Genomic DNA, 21,104 nt, shown 5'->3' with positions numbered 1-21,104 from the left:
TGAACAGACTTAGGGGGCACACAAGGGGCAGAGGAATGTTGCTCCGTGTGCGCTGACCGTCTTCACGTCCAGAACCGGGACTGGCCCTGCGGCAGAGGCTCCACGGGCCTCACCCAGAGAGAGCGTGACTCCTCGCCCGCAGGTGGACGGCAGCTGGCCCCGATCTCCTTCCTCTGGGGCAGGTCCCGATTCACACCGTTTCTCTGGCACTTTTTCCTAAGTGTAACAAGCATCTTGGCAGCATAGGGCTCTGTCCGTCCTCTCCTTTACGTCTCTGTCACGTTTCACTCCTGGCCACAGGCTTGGAACTCACCCCAGGACCGTGCGCAGAACACGGCAGGTAATGAATGCCCCCGGGGTTCTGTGATTTCCTGATGGAGGAGGCATCTCGTGGTACTCGGGCATCACGGTACCGTGAGTACCAGGCATCTCGTGGGTGAGAGTTCAGGAGTTGTCGTGCTGAGCCTGATTCTGGGGCTGGAATGCACCTGGGTTTCCACGGTGTAAATAAGAAACTTCCACCGTCAGGGCTCTGGATGGAAACCATTCTCCCGTTTGTTTGCTGAGCTCTGCTGTTGGCTCCACGGAGCGGGCCTGAGGTGACTTTCCTCTAAACGCAGGATTTCATTAGGTGGCTGTGCCTACAGGCAAAGCCCAAATTTCCCTCAGCTTTCGAGTCTTTTGTTTAAATGATGTCAGATACTCTGAAATTGAAACAGAAATTTTGCATGAAGTTACTTTCACGGAATTAAATAGGCTCCGGGGACAGAGTTAATGAACCAAGGGAAAATAGGTTCTGGTTATGCTACTAGAAACTGGGGTTTTATTCTAGTAAATCATTGCTTTAGAGAAAAGTCCTTTCTAGACTTTCCCTGCCCTATTTCTTTTTTTATTCTTTGAATGAACAGCGGGGTAGCCTCTGTGTTTCTGAGTTATTTCCTTCCCAGCCACTTGGTCATAATCCAGAGGGAAAAACAAATGAGATTGAATCTATGAGCCGTACCTCATTGCCTTTCGCATGCAGATCCTATTGCTCCGTTTTCCATGAAACAAATGGAGAACATTCTAGAAATTTTGCACAATGAAAAACTCATGTTTATCTCTACAGCTGAAATTTCCTGGAGGGAGAAAAAACAAAAAACAAACAAAAAAAAAACCCACGACATCCAGTAAAAGAGGCCACAACTGTCACGAGTCCAGTCTGGGTTTTGGAATATTTCCCTGTTTGAGGAAGGGCTGTGGTGTCTCGTTCCCCTCGGTGAGCGTCCGGCGTGCGTGAGGCCGGGTGCTCACTGGAGAACCACGTTCCTCCGGGGCCATGTCCTCCTCACTCCCGCTACTGTGCCGGTGGGAAGAGCTCAGACTTTTACCGAAGAACGTCCTCCCATCATGACAGGCGAAAACCCCAGAACGCCCGCTCAGGGGTGCGAGGGGGCGGCCTCTTCCCACTCCACCATGTGGATGTTTCCCTTGGCCAGCAGAGGTGTCGAAACTAGAGAGTCCTATGTCCTCCCTCCCCTGAGAGCAGCCATGGCTAGCAAAGCGAGGGAAAGGAGCAGGACAGAGCAGGTCCTGGATGGAAGAAAAGGTGTCACACTCAAATTGGGTATTTTGCAAAGTCTGGTAAAGGGATGTTGACACAAGTATCCGTCGGTGGGGGAGAAAACTAGAAGGACCGGGGCAGCAGGCAGGGCTGGGAGGAGTGGGTCCCAGTACCCCTGGGTCTGAAGGGCCCGGGGAGGGGACAGTTTTCATAGCAGGGCAGATGGGAGAGGCCTCCGGACTTACCTGCCTTCTGCCCGGGGCTCCAGCCATTCCGGGCTCCCTGGGCCCCAGCAGGATGGGGGAAGGGTGGGGAGCATCCGGAAGGCACAGAAGAAAATTGGCCCAGCATGGATCAGAACGATTCTTTCAAAATAGCCTCCCTACTCCCTGAGCCGAAGAGGCACCCTGGCCTCTGCTCCTGCCTGCTCCCCCCGTCTCTGTCCTTGGATGGATGTGGCTCACCACTCCCCCCTGCCCCCTGCCCTTGCGCTGCCCTCATTCCTCGTGCTGCCAATACCGTCATCACGGGCAGAACAGATAGAGGCTATTTCCAAACATCTCGTTCTCCTGCTGGCAGCGCAAGGTTTGCTCGGCCGTTAGGACTGACACAGATCCAGGGTGGGGTTGTTTTTTTTTTTTTTTTCAAGATTTCATTGATTTATTTGACAGACAGAGCTCACAAGTAGGCAGAGAGGCAGACAGAGAGAGAGATGGAGAAGCAGGCTCCCTGCTGAGCAGAGAGCCCGATGTGGGACTCGATCCCAGGACCCTGGGATCACGACCTGAGCCGAAGGCAGAGGCTTTAACCCACTGAGCCACCCAGGCGCCCCCCCAGGGCGGGGTTTTACCCTGAGCTCACGGCATCCGTTTTCCGTGGCATAGACCATCTTTCTCAGCAGCTCCTGCCTGGCCCAAGTCTGGCTGGGTGGGACCAGCTTGCCAAAAGGAAGCTTCCAGATGCAAGCACATCTCACAGCGCACGTCCTCCAGACGTGTCATGCTGGTCCTCTGGAGTGACTTAACAGGACGCTGTTTCTTCAGATACATTGTCAATATCAAAGAGACCTCCAGGAGGTGATACTGCCTAGAAGGGTACTCGCCACACTGTCGACCCCTCGTTTTCTCCCAAGTTTGAACCAAGAGCTACTGATGAGACTTTGCCCTTGATCAGAACAGCACTGAGTTTTGTTGCAAATATATTTGTGGGCATTATAGTGATAAAATGGATAATTGTAGAAGATAGATAGACATGTGTGTTTGTGTGTGTGTGTGTGTGTGTGTACGTGTGTTAAAGAATGGGGTCGGTTTTCTTGGAACCATCCATTCTCTTGCCTTCGCCCACATCAAGTGAATGGCTTCCATTGGCAAGATGGCTGACTGGGGGTTTGGTCCTAGCGGTCTGCACCGCGTGTCTGCTGAGTGACTAGCAAGTTCTCCTCTGAGGGAAGTCTACACAAGCTGTGAATTTAACTGGTGGCCACCAACGGGGTCATTGTATCCATCAACCTGTCAATAAACCACTTGGTAAAGAGTCGAATCATTAGAGCGGAATAGTTTCAAAGGACTTGTTACAATCTATAGAGTCAGTAAGTTACAATTTTAGAAAATCCCCGACTACAAATTTACACAATTTTGAGTTGTTTTACAACTTACCAGGCCATTCATCTAAGTTTTTAAAGTCCCTTAATATACTTAATCACAGCTTCTGCCTTCTTGAAGTGCGGAAATACGTTTCAGCACGCCGGACCGCAGCAACACTGGGGAAAAAAATGACTTAAGGGAGTTCCATAAAACTTGCCAAGGCAAGCGTAAATATGTTCAGGGCGGAGTCTGTTTTGTGTGATTTAAACGCCATAGGTGCCGCTTGATCTAAAGGGTTAGGATTTGTCCCTGTGCCTTGTCTCCCCAGGTAGGCAGTTGGGATGGAAGAAAAGCTGCACAACTTAGAGCCAGAGCTGAGCTTGAGCCCCGCGTCTGCTGCTGACCTCCTCTGAGACCTTAGTGAGGCCATTTCCATCCCATGATAAGAAAGGCTGACCATGTAGGGTAGCTGGGAGGCTGGCGTAGAGCAGAGGTAAACCACCAAGAGATGCTTATTGACTTGGAACCACATGCAATGGCGGACATTGAGCTTAGGGTGGACAGGATTTTCTACCGCCCATTCCCCAGAAACCGACACACACCCACTCTGTCCCCCAGAAAAACCAGCAGTCAGAGTATTTTTATCTCTGTCTGTCTCGTAAATTCAGCCCCCACACCACCAATCAACACAACTCCCACCTCCTGTCCAGCCCCTAAAAATACAAGAAGCATGAGTTCACCATCTGGGTGAAGACCTTTCCAACCCTGGACCTCACTTGTCATGATTGTTTCTAGAGCACCTCCTTCTCTTCCTTCATTCCTCCTTCATTTCCTTTTCCTTATCCAGAGCCGTCCCAGGGAACATCCCATCTCTGGATGCTTCCATGTCTCCTTTCTGGCTCCGAGATTGAAAACTCACCAGCCCCACGGAATTGAGCTTCAGCTGGGTGAAAGGCACCATCAGTGACCCTGGGGATGTAAGGGTAACTAGGAGGGTGGGGAGCTCCTTCCAGGAGCTTTCTCCCTGGAGACTTACTGCCAACATGTCCCACCCAGACACCCTGACCCTAAACTCAGCCTCCTGGGGGAGATTCATCACTGTCTCATTTACTCCATTTTGGTAGGTGAACGTTTCTTATGATGCAGGAGGGTTTATTAAATCAGTTCCCTCTGAGTGGCGTTCTCTAGAGTTTTCCCGATGATACGAGAGAGCCCTCGGCCATCTGGACTGTGTTAGAGGTGGACAGTATCAGATCTTCTGGTACCTAAATGGGCTTCAAAATGGATCTGGGTTACATCATCATTCCCACTTGTGAGAACATCAAAGCTGGAAACACAGGCTGGAAAGTTATGAGTTTTCACCTCCCAACAAAGCAAAATGAGCACATCCTCTGCCCTCCCTTGGCAGGTATTATGTGTTTTCAGTGACCGGTTTCTTCTGAAATACTTCCATCACATTCAAACATCATTCTGGATGAACTGTGAGCTAGAAGCAGAGAGGATCCTTCCCTGGTGAAATGATCCTAGGTTTTTGAATTTAAATAACTATTTTCCACTTGAAATAAATATAGACCCTTCTACTCAGATGGACCATTCTACTCCAGGACCATCAATGCTGATTGGTTCTAGAAGTTGTAAATGAAGGTGTTAAATGTTATTCTCAAACATGCTCCCACTTGCACACGCGCACACACACACGCATGCACATTGCACATGCACTCACACAGCGTTGCCGAGCCGGGACAGCGTTCTCTAGGAGGAACGATGGTCTTGGAATAGTTGTTGACTTCCTTTAATGGATTTCCCAAGAAGTATAATTTTTGGATTATACTTCTTGGGTTTCCCAAGAAGCATAATTTTTATATGATCCTAAATGATCATTTCTTTGAAGAAAGAGAGACGGAGAAGAACCTAAAGGAAGGGTTGGTTTGGATTCTACTGGGGGAAGTCTATGCTTCCATACAAGTAATAAAAGTGGGGGGACCAGAGGAGAGCTGCAGAACCAAAGAAGTACAGATCCAAGATTTGGGTTACTTTCCGAAGAGGAGCCCTTCTTACTAAGGTCGACGCTTGCTCACTTTTAGATCTTGAGATTTTTTTTCTCCCATCGACTATGGAGCAGAGTCAGAAGCCACTTCCGTTCTGACAGCACCAAGATATTCTTTCGTTAGGCACCAGAACGTTTAAAATTAATAAGACTGTCACTTCCCCAGAATGTAACATTCTCACCAGTGTGTTTCGGAAGCCCGACGGAATCGGAGGGGAAGCTTCCACGAGAACGAAGCCAACCTACCCTACAGGACAGTGGTTCTTCAAGTGAGATGCCCGCAGCGACAAAATCAGGGTCTTGTTAGAAATGCTGACTCGAGTGACCATCTCTAGGAGCCCCTCCTCCCCCCAGTCTGTGTCTAAATCAGTCCTTTCAATTCGAGCTTTGCTACTCTTGAGTAAGACAACACATGCTTCCTTTCGCGTGCTGATGTGAAGTCCGTTCCAGGGGACGTGCGTTTAACTGTTGTCACCTCAGCAAAAATGTGCCTGGAGAGACCACAGCAAGTGGCCAATTGCCTCATAAAAGTTCACAAAGTAAAGGATCTGTGCTGTTTCCCTTACGCTTTAGACACCCCATCCCTGAGCGCGAGTCTGACCCCGACGCAGGGAAGGGCGATGTCCAGTGGGTGAGCTGATACGTGATCCTGAGGACGGAGGGGCCAGCACTGCCCTTTCTCCTCCGCTGCAGAGCAAAGAGAGATGTTTGTGCCCTGGGCAGACCCCTGGCCACCTGGAGAGTTGTTCTGGGTCGCGTGGATTTAGGTATGCTCGTGTAGAACAGCGCTCCCTCTTCTTGAGAGTTCCAAAACACATCTGTCTTTGCTTCTCTCCTGAATGCAAAGCTTTTGGCATACTTGGCTTCTCTAGGTGAGGCGAGCGCCTTGCTCATTGGCATTTTAATAAATATTTATTTGTTGCTTGACTGAGTCATTATTCTTGTCAAGTTACGGGGCCCCTGCCAACACCAAGTGCAGAGGCATACAGCAGGCTCTTAACTGCACGGTTGTGGGTCCTCCTCCCAGTGCCCCCAAACTCACTGAAGAAATCGTCAGCCCATTTTAGAACGTTATGCGATTCGGAAAGTGCAAGTCCCTTGAGCATTTTCTCCCTTAACTCCATAGCAGCCCAGACTGGGAGAGCGCTGGAGGGCTTTTCGGATGGAGAAATCAGTCCCTGGAGATTTACCGCACAGCAGTGGGACCTCCTGCTAGTCTCACTCTTAAACCTTCAGTGGCTCCCTATTATAGGTTAAATAGACAGCGTTTAGTTTGGAAAACAAGTCTGTCCGCAGTCAGACGTCTGATATCAACATGCTTTTTCCAGCTGGGTGTCTTACCCCTCCTGCACCGAGCCCACCCTGGACCATGGTCAGAGCAAAATCGTTTTAGGACCGCACTCACCGAGCCCTCACTGTGTGCCACACACCGTCTCCCGCGTCATCCTCGTAACAGCTCCCATGCGGCGTGGGCACTCTGACCACCTCCATTTTACAGATGAAGAGACTGAAGCACAGAGAAGCTAAGAAGCTTGACTCAGAGCCCTGTGGCTACTTGTCAGCCCCTCACTACTCACATTCACCCGCACGTTCCCTCTGCCCGGGGTCCCTGAGCCCTGCGTTGGGTGCCCTGCTCACACCGGCTCCTTTTCCAAGCCTCGCTGATGATCGCTTGCAGGAAACTTTGGCCGGCCGCTGCTCCCTGGGTGGAAATGCCCCCCTCCCCATTTGGAGCTGTTTGTAACATTCTGTTCTCTTTTTCCTTCTCCCCTGACACATCAGAAACCCCCTGGAGACACAGCTGGTTTTTGAGCTCTTTGTAATCCTGGACGGTGCCTGGCCCAAGTCACGAGGTCCTCACTCAGCAGATGCTGGAGGAACGAAGGAATGGATTGATGGAGCCCAGACTGGTTTTGGGGGTGGTCAGGGGCTGCGGGAGGCACTGACCTTGCTCTGATGCGTCTGATATCTTGGGCAAGTTTCTTGTAGTCGGGGGTTCTTTATCCAAACCAGGTGAAAAGTACGCTCTGATCTGATGAAGGGACAGCAGCGCAGGCTCTTTCTAAATATTGAGAGGGTCAGTTTGCTGGTCCCCCTGGAAGGCGAGATAAGCCCGCCCTCCGTAAGCTGGGTCCCGGGAACAAAGCTCCATGACAGAGACACCAAGTCAGTGCCCGTTCTGCCGAGGCGTGATGGAGCGTTCAGCTGGACCCTGGTCTTGGAGGAGAGCTGACTCCGTATAGCACAAAAGGACCTGTTGAAGGTATTGGTGGGATGGTGGGATGTCAGCAAACTTAACTTCCATGGTCTGGCAAGCTGCAGGCGCAGACCGCCCATCCCCAGGCATGATAAATTTCCTTCAGATAGAACGTACTAGAAGGCTTTAAATTCTCAAATTGATCAGGTGCCTTTCATTAAAGGTCGCCAAAGCCCCCCCGGCCCTAGAGGGAGTGAAGGCTGTCCTCCTGGAACCCCTCCGCAGCCCCAGCTTTGTCGTCATTGTTGCAATACGGGCACATGACTTTATTTGTTGTGTTGCTTTTTCGGTCCCGACCATACGCTCCCTGGAGCAGAATGCAGTTAGAACAATATCACATTTGCTCAGCACTTCCCTCCCTGATCTCCCTCCCATTTGCTAAGCATGCACGTTTCCAAGAAGGTAAAGAGAAAACATGTCCTCCAAATAATCCTCGATATCAGAGTTTCCCATCCTGCTTTGAACTTGTCCTGTTGTGGGCAAGGGCTTCTCGCCAAGCAGGGGGGCTGGGTCAGGGGACTCGAGGTGGTCAGTGGCTCACCTCCGGCCAGAGCAGGCAGGAGCGCCTGGTTCACGTTGACCCCCGGCTGGGCTTCACCCCCTTTTCACCAGTGCCCCGTCCACCTCCCCTGGCTGTCCAGGTGGATCCCCTGCTGTGAGTCCTTCCAGCAAGGAAGGACTGCTGCCAAACCGAGTGACAGCTGCTGTCATCCCAAGCCTGCAATTTGAAAAGAGAGAAAGTAATCCGAAATGGCAATGCCTATGTCTCCCTTCTGCGTTGCAGGAGGACCTGGCTGTTCCTCTCTGTTCCCACCCTATCCCTGTCCCTCTCCTCCTCCCAGCCTGGCCCAGGCTCCCGGCACAACGTGGGTTTCATATGTGGTTTATGGCACCGATGCGCTCTGAGGGTCGAATGCACAGGGACAGAATTGGGAGTGATTGTGGCTAGTGCTTCTTTTATAGAACTCTCTTACCCTTTCTTATTGAAGAAGAATGAAAGTCTCTCAAACTTACCAAGGGTCCGGGGCTTGGGGATGTGTGTGCTGTCTTCCTGCTCCTACTCCCTTTCTTCCGTCTGCATCGTGCGGGGTGCTGATCCATCGAGGGCCCGTCAGGCTTCCATGAGAGTTAATCTACCCAACTTCCTAAAGTTTACCCAGGTCTGTTCCAGATTTGAACCCCTCGACCCCAAAGTTCCCTCCAAGGCCCGTTTTCTTACCTGAAACCAGGGCTACCAGGCTCCAGGCTGGACGAGAGTCCAGTCCCAGAGTGTGCCTATCTCGGCGTTTTAAGGAGCGGACTCCCCACCGAGCTTCGAACCCACCTTCCTGCAGACCCCGAGAAGGACGCCTTCTCTCCCACCACCAGGCAAGTGGTCTATAGGCAGTAGAAGCGTTACTGCTGAACAGAGGGGTTCTTTCTGATCTGGCTGACCTGACATCTGTCCACAGGAAACTCTGAGAACCCAGGCCAAGCCAGTACCCTGAGGCTCTGTTCAAGTTTCATCCACGTGTGGTCCCACCTGAGCAAGATTATCGTTTTGTGGGAGATGTACGTACTCAGGAACCTGGGAGCCAGCAGAAACAGTCTTCCTAGATGACAGCTTTCTATAGAAAAGGGCCTTCAGTAATGCATGCCAGAAAGATATACACCTAATTATGAGATGATCATGGCTCATGTCTTCACGTTTTGGATAACCAGGTGGTTTCTTACAATGCCGTACCGAATTCTGTTGGCGTATCTGGAGCTGGTATTTCTAGATGGTCACTAGCCTGGGTTACTTGACTTCTCAGAGTTCTGGGTGTTAGTTACCTCGGTCAAAGGCCGGAAGCCGTGAGGTGGTGAATTCCCTAGGGGCTGGGAGGAGACCCCCCCTCCCGTAAAGAGATGCAGAAGACACGACATCCAGGGTCAGGTTGGCACGCTGAGGTTTTCATATTGATAATCAATATGAGATATTGATATTCATATTGATAATCAAGTGCAAAAAAAGAAAGCAATGTTCCCTTGGTCCTGTTGTTTGCAAAACCAGATAGCACCTCCCTGGTGACAGACGGGGTCTGCGTCTGTCGGACGCATATGCGGCATTCCCCGAGTGTTTGCTATTTAACGACAGATCTACTATTTAGCTTTGCGGTCATAACACATGAGTGAGCTTTAGCGGGGAATGGGCTCTTATTAACAGTAAGTGCCAAGCCGAGTGCATCGGGAAGAATTCTAATGTGAGGGGGGCCCACAGCTGATTTGCTCCAAAAGTCCATTTTGTCTCTTGAATGAATGTTTCAAAAGATAAAATAACCACTGTAACCACAAGCTAACCACAGCAGTGTTCCTACCCGATGTTCAGAAAAATCTCCCTTTGCCGCTTACCCAGGATTTACCAAAACTCAGGCGAAAGAAAGAGCGGTGGAAATTGAACATCGCGAGCTTTGCCTTGGATTTGTAAGAACCGGGGGGCCTGGGGCAAGTCTGCGTGACACGAGGACACTTTCTCTCTCCAGTCCTCTCGTGCATGTGGCATAAACCAGGAAGGGTCCAGTGACTAGGTCTCTGGAAAGCTGAGGTGAAAGGCGGTGGAAGGGATCGCTGAGAGAGCCATGACCTTGGGCGAGGCTCCTGAGGGTTCACCGTGACGGTCGTCCTTCTAGAGACACTTTGTGCCAAGTGCGTAGCACGATTATCTGCCGAATAGTCACGTAAATCCTTCCAGGTGATGGTTATTACCCCCTATACTGGTGAGAAAATTATGTTCAAATCATACGTTCATGGTCACACAGCTGGAAAGAGCTGGCATCTGACTTCAAAGCTCACGATCTTTCCAGCAGACTCACACACCCTCCACAATCGTAATTTTTTAATTTATATTATAAATGTGTAAAACACTAAAACTTTATCGTATTAATATAGGATCACATAATACAGTTACTATAAAATCCTAACCGCTAGAATTTATTGAACACTCATTATGTAGCAGGCGGAGTTGTAAGGGGTCCTCTAGGCGTCTGCTCTTTCTCCGATCGCGACAACCCCGCCCGGAGAGTGCTGGACGAGCTTCCAGAGGCGGCACGTGGGCGGTTAAGCCCCTGGTGCATAGCTACAGGCCCATGAACAGCAGGGCCAGAGCTCAGACCCGGACAGCCTGCCTCCCAGCCTCCAGGCCGTAGGGAGGACGAGCCGACAGCATGTGTCCTTAACCTTGGAGCTGCTCGTCTTCGAGGACACCTCAGAACCCCTTTTCCCACATCACTCTGGACCCAGGAATGACGGTGTCTTAGGACGGGTTTTTTAAACCAGCGCCTCCATCTGAAATCCGTTCCCAGATCCGCTGCCTTGCGAGACGGGGCTGCTGCTGCACACGCTGTTCAGTCCCCGTTTCCAGCCCAGCCCCTGAAATATGCTCGTCTCCGTCCTCCCAGCCTGGCCAGCCCTCCCCGCAGCCTGCTAATTGGTGTGAGGGACCTCGCTCCCAGAGGCTGCCTGGCCGGGAGCGGCGCCTCTCGCCTCTCTGGGGAGGGATCCTTCCCGGGCTGCAGACTCCCCTCCAGGCTGCTTGCCCTGCTGACAGCTGCGCCCGCCAGGAGCTTGGGGACTTACCACCCTCCTCCTCCTCCTCCTCCTCCTCCTCCATCCCCTAAGCACTTCCTTAGTGAGCACATCTCATTACTGGGCTCCATTTTCTGGTCTCACACTTAGCTTCCCTGTGCCACCACTTGTCACCTTTCCCAGCCTGGCTTTTAATAACGTAAATCCGCCCCAGCCCCGCCCCCGGTGGCATCACTGCTGTCTAGCACCACATGGGCTCACCCACCGGGCCCTCTGAGAAGCCAGCCGCCCAGTGCAGGCATCTTTCCTCCAAACTGGTTCAGCCCCAGCCCAGCCGCGCTGATCGGGTTAGAGCCCGGCTGGGTCTGGTGGGAGGACCGGCTCCTTCTCTGGCTCCACCCGACCCAGGACGCTCAGCGGGCCGCTGGCTTTGGGCGAGTCATGGCAGTCCCCAGCATGGGGTTACCTAAGCCACCTCGGTCGTAAAGGAGGGATGATGCTCGGGACGATCATATTAACCTTTCCCCAGTAAAGCTGCCGCAGGGAATCCGGTGGAAACTAGAAGGGAGAAAATCCTCTGTAAATACAAAACTTGCAGCATTTGTGAAGAAGTTACAGCCACGGTGCCGAGGGCAGGTGCCAAGTGCGCGATGGCGTGATTGATTTTGTTGACACAGAGTGGACACACCCCCGGAATACGTCCGGCGGTGGGGCGAGAGGGCAGCACTCAGCCTCCTGGCGCCTGCCCTCCTTTCCCCCAAACTTGAAGCCAGACCCTATTGCTCTGGACCTCCCGCAGGGGAATAGCCCCCTGAACCTTGACCAGAGCATGGAGGCTGACTGTTGTGTGTTGATCAAAGAAATTCCGTCCGATTTGGCTTTGTCCTGTAAGTGACGATTGAGCTGGAGTTAGACGAGATAGAGTTCTGTGAGCTAACTGTGCCTCGATGGACCCCAGCTCTGCCAGCTCTGTGTAAAGGCTCGCTCTGTAAACTCAGGGAGCACAGCCCCCGGGATGAGGGTCATTCGAGACTTCCGACACCACTGCTGTTTGACACACGACCCCCGCGGCCTCCCAGGAAACTTCTGGAGCCTTTCAGTCACGTGAAATCATGATCTGCTTTCAGAAAGCAATTTCGGATTCTTTCTAGACATTTTACCAGAGAAGTATTTAAACTATCTCCGTTTGTAAAGCCCAGCTGTAGTTGCTCTTTTATGGAACCTCTTTGCCTCGCTCTCGTCATCAGGTCACACGGGCACATGGAGGGCATCAAAAGGGGGAAGGAAAGTCAGACGAATGGGGGTCGGCGCGTGAGCGGTGGGTTAGTGAGAGAATCAGCTTATAGAGAGGAAAGTGCTCCTTAAATAAAAGCTGGCAGAGGGGCGCCTGGGTGGCTCAGTGGGTTGGGCGACTGCCTTCGGCTTGGGTCATAGTCCCGGGGTCCCGGGATCGAGTCCCACATCAGGCTCCCAGCTCCGCGGGGAGTCTGCTTCTCCCTCTGACCTCCTCTCTCATGCTGTCGCTCTCTCTCTCAAATAAATAAATAAAAGCTAATAAATGAATGAATGAATGAATGAATGAATAAAAGCTGGAAGATTACACCCTAAACCCTTTGTGGTGTGTTTTAGAAATGGGACCTTCACCGGAATCTTTTACCCTAGTTTTGTCAGAATGTCCTAAGCATGGAGGGACACGGAGGGTTGCTTAATTTCGTGTAGATCGGAAAAGCGAGTGGGCTGAGAAGAATGCATAGTGAGAAGACACCGTTTCCGGCTCCCGTCCCTCCAGTCATCTCCCTCAGAATGCCTAGGGAACCTTCCAGAAGGGATCAATGTGCTGTAAGAGACAACGTGAGCATATCCAGGCTCGTTTATCGAGGCAGAAAAGAAAGGAATAATATAAGGGAAACACCACATCTAGATTTTAGGTGTTCAGATTAAAAATTGAACAGGGATTTCTTACCTTTGCAAAAGTTGTAAGCAGACCACATAGTCTTTAATTTGTTGGGCAGGGTGGGAGGAAAATAATTTATCTCATCTCTCATGTCACCATGTACCTGCGTGCTCATGAAAGACTTTCTTGCTTTAATTTTTAAAATTAAGCTTAGGATGTCTGCGTGGCACAGTCGGTTGGTTAAGTGTCCTATGCTTAGTTTCGGCTCAGGTCATGATCTCAGGGTGGCGAGATCGAGCCCCACATCGGGCTCTGTGCTCAGCACAGAGTCTCCTTTAGACTTTTTCTCTCTCTCCCTCTGCCCTTCCCCTCTGCTCTCTCTTTCTCTCTCAAATAAAACAAAACAAATCTTTAAAAATTAAGCCTAGGAGAAAGGCTTCTGATGTGATTAATCTGACATAGGAAAGTCCATTTTCTACTAGTTGATGTGAGGAATATGCATCCTTTCTTTCTTTTGAGAATAATATCTTGCATTTGTAGGCCTCCCCGCTGTCCTTCAGGGGGCGGGGGTAGTAGCACAACAGGCCCATTTAAGGGATAAGGATACCAAGGCCCACACCTGAGGTCACACAGCCACTCCGTGGTGGGGACATCTGGACTAGAACCCAGTCTCCTGGGGCGCCTGGGTGGCTCAGCCATTAAGCGTCTGCCTTTGGCTCAGGTCATGATCCCAGGGTCCTGGGATCGAGCCCTGCATCCAGCTCTGTGCTCGGCAGGAAGCCTGCTTCTCCCTCTCCCACCCCCCCTGCTTCTGTTCCCTCTCTCGCTGTGTCTCTCTGTCAAATAAATAAACAAAATCATTTTTTAAAAAAAGAACCCAGTCTCCTGGTTCCTAGTTCACTGTGTGCTTGTCACATCTGGAATTGGTAAGAAAGGAGATAGACTCATGATAGGCACCGGACCCGTCTGTTGTCCTTCCTCTGTCCCTCAAGAGCTGAACCCCATCTGAAAACATGCAGAAACCAGGGAAGGCGTCCTGGTGCACCCTGAGACCAGCACGGCGCTGCCTCCACATACGCCCACCCTCCACTCCCACCAGGCCTGGCCGGGACACCAACTCTGTCTTTCTCCCGAACTCGGGCTTTCTCTTGTCAGAGGCAGAGAAGATCGTATTTCCGTGGCTTACATTCGTCCCGAGGAACCCCAGCCTCCCCACCACTGGCGCCAGCCCCATGCAGCAGGAGGGATGCGGGATCCCGGCAGACGCATGGGACGCTGACGGGCTCTACGGTTTGGCTCTTCCATCTCAGCAGTCGAGTCCTTTCTTCTAGACTCCCCCTGACCCTCTCACTTGTTCATTTTTCTTGCTCTCCTTCCTGTGGGTGGATTTTGGTGAACCGATGACTTTGGCCTCCGATTGGCCTTGAGTCCTTCCCAGGCACGTGTTAGGAACTTAAGACTGGGTATGGAAGGCTTAAAGATAACTCTGATCCTCTGGGATGAAGACAAAAATGGTGCCAAGTGGTGCTGCTTCTTAGGTTGCTCTGACTTGACCTTGACTCGTTTCCACTGACCGTATTCTTGAAAATTTGTGACCGTGGACATCAGCATAAAGAGATTCAAAATATAAAAATGCAAACGAAGTCAAAGCTGTTAGTGCTTAGTGTATTCTGCAGCCTCTAACCTTCTTGGTGGGGGAAAACAACATATCCTCACTGACACACATGCCTCGAGCATTTGCCGTGGCCGGGACGTGGCTCGGGACAAGTCACAGTTTCCTCATGCGTCTCTTGAAGGTCTTCATCGTAGGGACCCACAGAGGAGTTTAAGCCAACTCCCCACTGCCCTCTGTGGTCTTCTCTGAGCGGTGAGAGATCTCCCCCAAGGGTCACATTTGCCCAAAACCTTCCTTAGCGCTAGTGTCTGAAGAAAGCCTCCTGCTGGACAGCTTGTGGGTCGAGGGGTGGGCAATGAGGAGACCCCCAGGTGTGTGCCGTGTCCTTGAACCTGGTGACCAGCGGCACGGCCATGTCTTCCGCTCTGATGGAGCGTCGGCCCCGCTCAGGCGCCAGGCTCTGCCTCTCCAGACTAGTCTCTCCAAGAGCCACCCCGAGTCCCTCATGCCCTCCAGGGGGAGGGGCTGCCGTGATTCATGGGCAAGACACAGAGGCCACAGCCACCCCGAGCGCCAGCTGACTGCACTGTCCACTGCACAATCACGTAAATGAGGCCAAGTGGGGTCTTGACCCCTAAGGGCTTGGGCAAGGAAGCACCAGTCTCCTGTCATCCGAACGGGGGTGTCGAGCCCTCCCTCCCCCCTACTCAGGCTGCGCCCTGGCTTTCTGGATCTCATCCTGCCGGTTCGCCCTTTGGGACTGGAATCAGAGACCATCCCCTGTGCCCTGAGAGCCGGGAGAAGGGAGGGCACGTTCCCAAGTCCGGGGGGATAGTCTTGCTCCCAAGTGGTATCTGCGAAGCACTTTACTTACAGAGGATTAGGCAGGAAGTGGAGTGCTGGACGGAAGGGATAATGACACCAAGGAAGTCAAGCAGAAAAAACCCATTTCCTTCCTTTAAGGGGAAAAAAATATATCCATTTATTGAAATGAATTGTGAAGGAAAGAATGAGGGTAGCATCCCCCCCACCCCCAACCACCCTGAGTTCAGGCGTGTGGAAACGGCCAGCGACCGTGATCTTCAGCCCGTCCCCAGAAATGCAAGTGCAGGCTTGGGACCTCTTTAGGGCGCAGGAACATTCCCCCGGGCAAAAGACTCCCTAATTCAGCCCTTCTCTCCTGCTTCTCCTCGTGGGCCCTGGCCTGGCTCAGCTCATATCTTACATTCAGCACCGCTAGTTACCCAGAAATCGCATGCGAAATTGTGACACAGAGAAGCAGTGGGCCACGCGACTGCCATCAGTTCTGCCTGTCGTGGCCTCATCCTTGACTCGTACCGCTCAGAGACCGGGCGAGGGGACTTGCTTACAGAACGCCCGGAGGCCCCCAGACACCCCCTGCAAGTCGCGATCCGAGTACGTGCCCTCAGCACACCTGTGTCACTGCGGGAGGGCGGGAGGAACAAGTGGCGCCGAAATAAGACCGGGGACATTCACGGTGAACAAGAAAATTGCCCGAATGGAAAGGTAGACGGGGGGGCTTTATGGTCGTAAATGCAGTAACTGTTTCACTATCAGAGCCTGGGAGGTTTCGTTCTCCCCACAGTCCCACGAGAGAAGCCTCATTGTCCCCATTACGCAGGTGAGAACACTGAGGCTCTGAGAGGCTGCACCACGTAGGGGAGGCAGTGGTGGCTGTGATGGAAAAAGTTATGGGCTTTGGCGTCAGAGATGGGATCAGAGCACAGCGTTACCACCTACATTTTCAGGGGTGGGAGGCAAGTTCAAAACATCCGTTCCCTCATCTGTAAAATCTGGACAGGTGTGCGGAGGCGCTGGATTCTTAGGAGAACGACTTAATGCCCTGTAGCTGAGAGCACAGCCCAGCACATGAAAGATCCCCCCACCCCCGAAATGCAGGAGTCATCACAGACCTCCCGGTGGGAGAACCAGCATTTGAATCCCGAGAGGGTGACCTCATCCCAGCCACGGGCTCCTTCCACTGTGACACGGGGCCCCTAGATCCAGGAGAAAAAGACAGGAAAAAGACAAGCAGAAAGAAGCCTTCATCCATGTTGCACATGCAGATTATCCCGACATTTCTACACATCTGAAATATTTCATTTAAAAAAAATCACAACCCTTCTCTCCAAAACCGCACGACTGACATGCGTCAGACGTGACAGGTGATCCGATGAAGAAGGCGAGACGGAGAGAGAGGAGCTTAGAAAAAACCCTATACATTGCTACAGGGTTCGCCACGTGGTATTATGAAAACCACCTGTCTCGACTGTCTGTCTGTCTGTGTGGCGCTCTATGTATCATCAGCCTTCGCGTCCCCAGTGCCTGCCTAGCCCAGGGCCTGGCACATAGCAGGTGCTCGACCCCTTTGGACTGAGCTAGTGACACGGTGACAAAGGCTGGGAAGGGAGCACACGCTGTCCAGTTCCCCCAGACCTTGCGCCTGCAGAGCCGTGTGTGTGTGTGTGTGTGTGTGTGTGTGTGTCTTCAGCCTGACTTCTGCACACCACAGGGCTTGCGGGCAGGCCGAGTAGGTCTGTGCGTCCTCCACGTGGCCCAGGGGTGCAGCGGGCCGTGGTGGTCATGTCTGGTCTGTCTTCGATGACTCGGGAGGCGACTTAAGGGCGCTGCCCCTGTTTCCTGCTGAGACGCGCTTTCGTTCCCTGAGATGACAACTTCTGTGCACTCACTTAATGGGGTCCCTAATAACACGCTTCAAACAAATCTTTTATCACCATTGCTCCTTGGACACATTTGAAATGCTGGCTGGTAACAACAGGCCGTTTCACCGGCCTTTAATGATGACGCTAATCGCTGTGGGTTTTTGTCTCGGAGAGTCCGGACGGGCAGAGGCCAGGAGTAAATTAAGGGGCTAACTTTTATGTCCGTGGGTTATTGATCTGCGAGTTCTCTTCAAGGGGAACTCCACCAGCCCCGAGACCTCAGCTGTCCGGAATCCCTTTGCATCTCTGTATGTGGGTCACCAGCGTTTGGTTTTCACTTTATATTAATAACGAGACAACAGGATGTGCCGTTTCTATAATAAAGCAATGGACGTATCAAAATACTTCACCTGGTAGCTAAAAATAAGTTCGTTTTCCCTTGACCCTCATCATCATTTACCAGAAGGTTCCCTGCCGTCGCGCACACTGACCCTTCCAGAAGCATCCAGTCATCTCGCTCCACGTCCTTTCCTGCCTTTGTTTCTTGGCAGGTGAAAGTCATGCTCCGCATCTGCTCCACGCTGGCTCGCGATTCCTCGGAATCCAGCTCCTTCTTAAAGGTGGACCCACGGAAGAAGCAGATCACCCTGTACGACCCCCTGACGTGTGGAGGTCAGAACGTCTTCCAAAAGAGAAGCAACCAGGTTCCTCCTAAGATGTTCGCCTTTGATGCTGTTTTTCCACAAGACGCTTCTCAGGTGGGTGTCTCCCCTTCCCGTCCCCTCGGGCTCAGGCCATGCTGATTGGTTTCGAGAAGCTTTGACTGTCGTGAGAGCCTGTGAGCTGGGAGGGGGTCTCCCAGGGCGCTCTGTGCATCCTTCCATCCCGACAACTTCTGGAAACCACTCAGGGCTCCCCCGAGTAGCTCAGTCCTTTTGAATTACTGGTGTCCGACTTTGGGCAGGATCACTGTGCCGGGATCTTAATAAAACATATCTTAAGAGAGAAGGAAGTGGGAGCCAGTCAGCCGACGGCTTATAGGAGCAGGAGATGGAAGGCGGAAGTGGGGGTTTTAGGAACCCCTGCGTCGAGGCTGTGGCGTCTGTGGTCCATGAGGACGCCGGTCCTACCTGGGCTTCTAGGGACGGGTGGCGGGGGTGTGGGGCGCTGGTCCAGGAGCTGGGTTGGAGTTAGGCAGGGTTCTAGGGCAAGTGAGAGGCCGAGAAGCTAAGGCTGACATGTCTGTGGCTCAGATCAGTGGAGTGTAGTGGAAGGGAAGGAGAGAGGCTAGGGAGACCTCCCGGGTTAGCCAGCGCTGCGTTACAAACCCCGCTAAAATTCTAAAATTCAGTGGCTTAGAACAGTAAGCATTTATTACTACCCATGAGTCTGCGGGCCGGCCGAGCCTTCTTCTGTTTCTAGCTCGGCTCACGTATGTATCGCAGTCTTGGCTGGATGCCGTCACCTGTTTGGGGACTGGCTGGCTTTGGGCTGTCTGGGGCTTGCTGTCACGCCGATGGCACGATCCAAGTATACAAGCCTCTCGAGACATAGGCTCCATATTGCGAGCACGTCGTTTCTGCTGCATTCTGTTGGCTCAGGGCTGAGGGGTGGGAGGAGACCCCACCTCTGAACCGAAGGAGCTGCACATTGACATTGCAAGGGGCAGACACACACACACAGGTGGAGAATGACGGCCACACCGCGGTGATGATAACTTGGAGGCTTCTCGGGGGCCAGGGTGCCAAGATTCCTGGACCAGAGCTCCTGGAGCCTATCCCAGGAAGAACAGATGTCTACTGGAAGATTCAGTTGCACCATCTGGTGCGATTCATCTGCAAGGAACCGGCACGACGGAAGCTTCTAGTAGACCCATAACCCAAGTTAGAGGTATACAGTGACCTACTTTGCCTACACGTTGGGCCCCAACAGCTGCATCTTCTGGACAAATTTCTAGCACTTCCCAAGATTTATATAAAGCGGGGCGCATCAGGATCACTGATGGCTATAGCAGAACTGGAAGACGGGGCTAGTAGCTCCTGTGAATTTCCTCCGTGCTGCGTCTGAGCCTGGGCCTCGGGGACACTTGCTCAGGCCCCGATGTTATCCCGTAGACATGCAGCACACGGCATCCGCTCCGCTCATTCACAAGCTGAGCTGGTGGCTTCCCCAAAGAGTTTCACCTTGAAAAGACAAAATACTACAAGCCAGTCTGATGGTCCCTCGCTTTATTACGTTTCGTAAAATGTGTTCTACCGCCCCACAGGCTCGCTCGTCCAACCATGACGTTGTGTCTAATAAGTGGCCCACAAATCATTTCACAATCACAGTTAAAAACTTCTCTAAAGCAATTCTCCCTAAGCTGGAAGTGTCCCAAGGCAAACCCTAAATTCAGTGTGGACTATTAATGGGTTTTAGGTTTATTCCAGAAAAAAGGAGCCATTTTTATTGCTTGTGTTTGCTGACATTTCACACGGGGTTGGCAGAGCTCAGAGGCCCGACGCTTATAGTCACGCTGGCTTCGGAATGCTTTAGTTTTGCTAAAATGGCCACTATTAGAATACATTGCATTTGTCTACAAACGGTGCATTTTCCGGGAAGTTTCATACACGTTCACCCACTTGACTCTTCCCAAAGTCTGTGGCGTAAAAGAGGGAAGCATTGCTATATCCCCTCCTATTCTCTGTCGTGCTCGACGTGCCCGCCGTCCTACCCAACGGGTTTCGGGCGGTGTGGCCTGGGGCGGGTCACTCGACCTCTCTGGGCCTCCATGTCCTCACCTGGGCTGCTGGGATTCACGAGGTGAGACACACGAGACGCCTGGTGGAAGAGAGCCAGAGCACAGCGAGGGCTCCGAGCACGTGAGCTCATGCTGTCAGGTCGTCACTGATGCGGGGAAGGTCATGCTGCTGGTCACGGTCAGACTCTGCGCCCCAGCGGTGAGCTCCGTCTGAGCCCCCGACGCGGGACAGGAGGTAGCTGGACAGAGCAGTAGGCTTCTGCTCTCAGGTCCTCCCTGTGGCTTATGGGGCAGCAGGCGCCAGGGAGGCCCAGGCCACAAGGAGCTTGGCTTTCTGTCGGTCTGTCGGGACATCAGCTCTCAGCAATGACCAGAACGGCCCTTGCTCCTCGTTACCCCCGTGAGCCCCCTTAGGTCACCCGCTGCCCACTCTGGGGCAGACCGCTGAGGCTCTGGCTTTGGGAAGGTGTCGTAGTCCATTTGGACGGCCACAACACACAGCACAGATTCGGGGCCTTGTCAACTAGGGAAATTTATTTCTCACAGTTCTGGAGGCCGGGAAGTCCCAGGTCAAATCACTGGCATCCGGGCTCCAGCGAGAGCCTCTTTCTCATTCATAGATGTCCTCCCGCTGTGTCCTCACATGGCCTCAAGGAGCTCAAGCCTGCTCTCTTCAGGGCACGAATCCCATTCAGGAGGGTGAGCCCTCCTAGTCACCTCCCCAAAGGCTTCACCTCCAAATGCTACCACGTTGGATGTGGGGGTTCACCGTAGGAATTGGGAAAGGGGCGGGGCACAAACATTCCATACGGAGCAGGAAGCGGGGTGGGGGGGACTTACCCCGTGGGTGCGCAGAGCCATCCTGCAGACCTGGCCCTGCCCCAGCCGTCGCTGCAGAGTCACCCATGACAAATTCCACCAAGATTCTCCGGCATCTGTCTCGGGGCTTCCAGCCGGCCTCTCCCTGCAGGGGTCCCAGGGGTGTGACAGATCCCGCAGTCCCCACGGCAGCCTCGTCCTGCCACCCCCTCGGCCCCGGAGGAGCCCCCAGTCGAGCTTCGGAGGAGACCACCAGAACGCGCGAGAACGGGTGGGAGTGTGGGTTTTCTATCTGGGTCTGGGAGAGAGCATCGATTTCCAAATGTGCAGCCCCGTTCCTGGCAAGGCAGTGGCTCTCGGACTCCCCCGGCCCCCGGGT

General features: G+C 52.7%; 1 protein-coding gene across 1 annotated transcript in view; it reads left to right on the top strand.

Moving 5' to 3' along the window:
• KIF26B (kinesin family member 26B) overlaps nucleotides 1–21,104 on the top strand; it is a gene marked incomplete at both ends in the record, with an annotated part of 417,901 nt that overhangs the window by 325,780 nt on the left and 71,017 nt on the right. The window contains one exon of the mRNA XM_080824350.1: nucleotides 17,718–17,924. Within this exon, the coding sequence (XP_080680476.1) occupies nucleotides 17,718–17,924 (207 nt within the window). The remainder of the gene's footprint in view (nucleotides 1–17,717; nucleotides 17,925–21,104) is intronic.

The sequence above is a fragment of the Martes martes genome (genome assembly GCF_963455335.1).
Source record: "Martes martes genome assembly, chromosome: 15".
In the NCBI taxonomy this organism is placed as follows: domain Eukaryota; kingdom Metazoa; phylum Chordata; class Mammalia; order Carnivora; family Mustelidae; genus Martes; species Martes martes.
The sequence above is the reverse complement of the archived record's forward strand: the minus strand, read 5'-3'. Positions and strand labels throughout refer to the sequence as shown.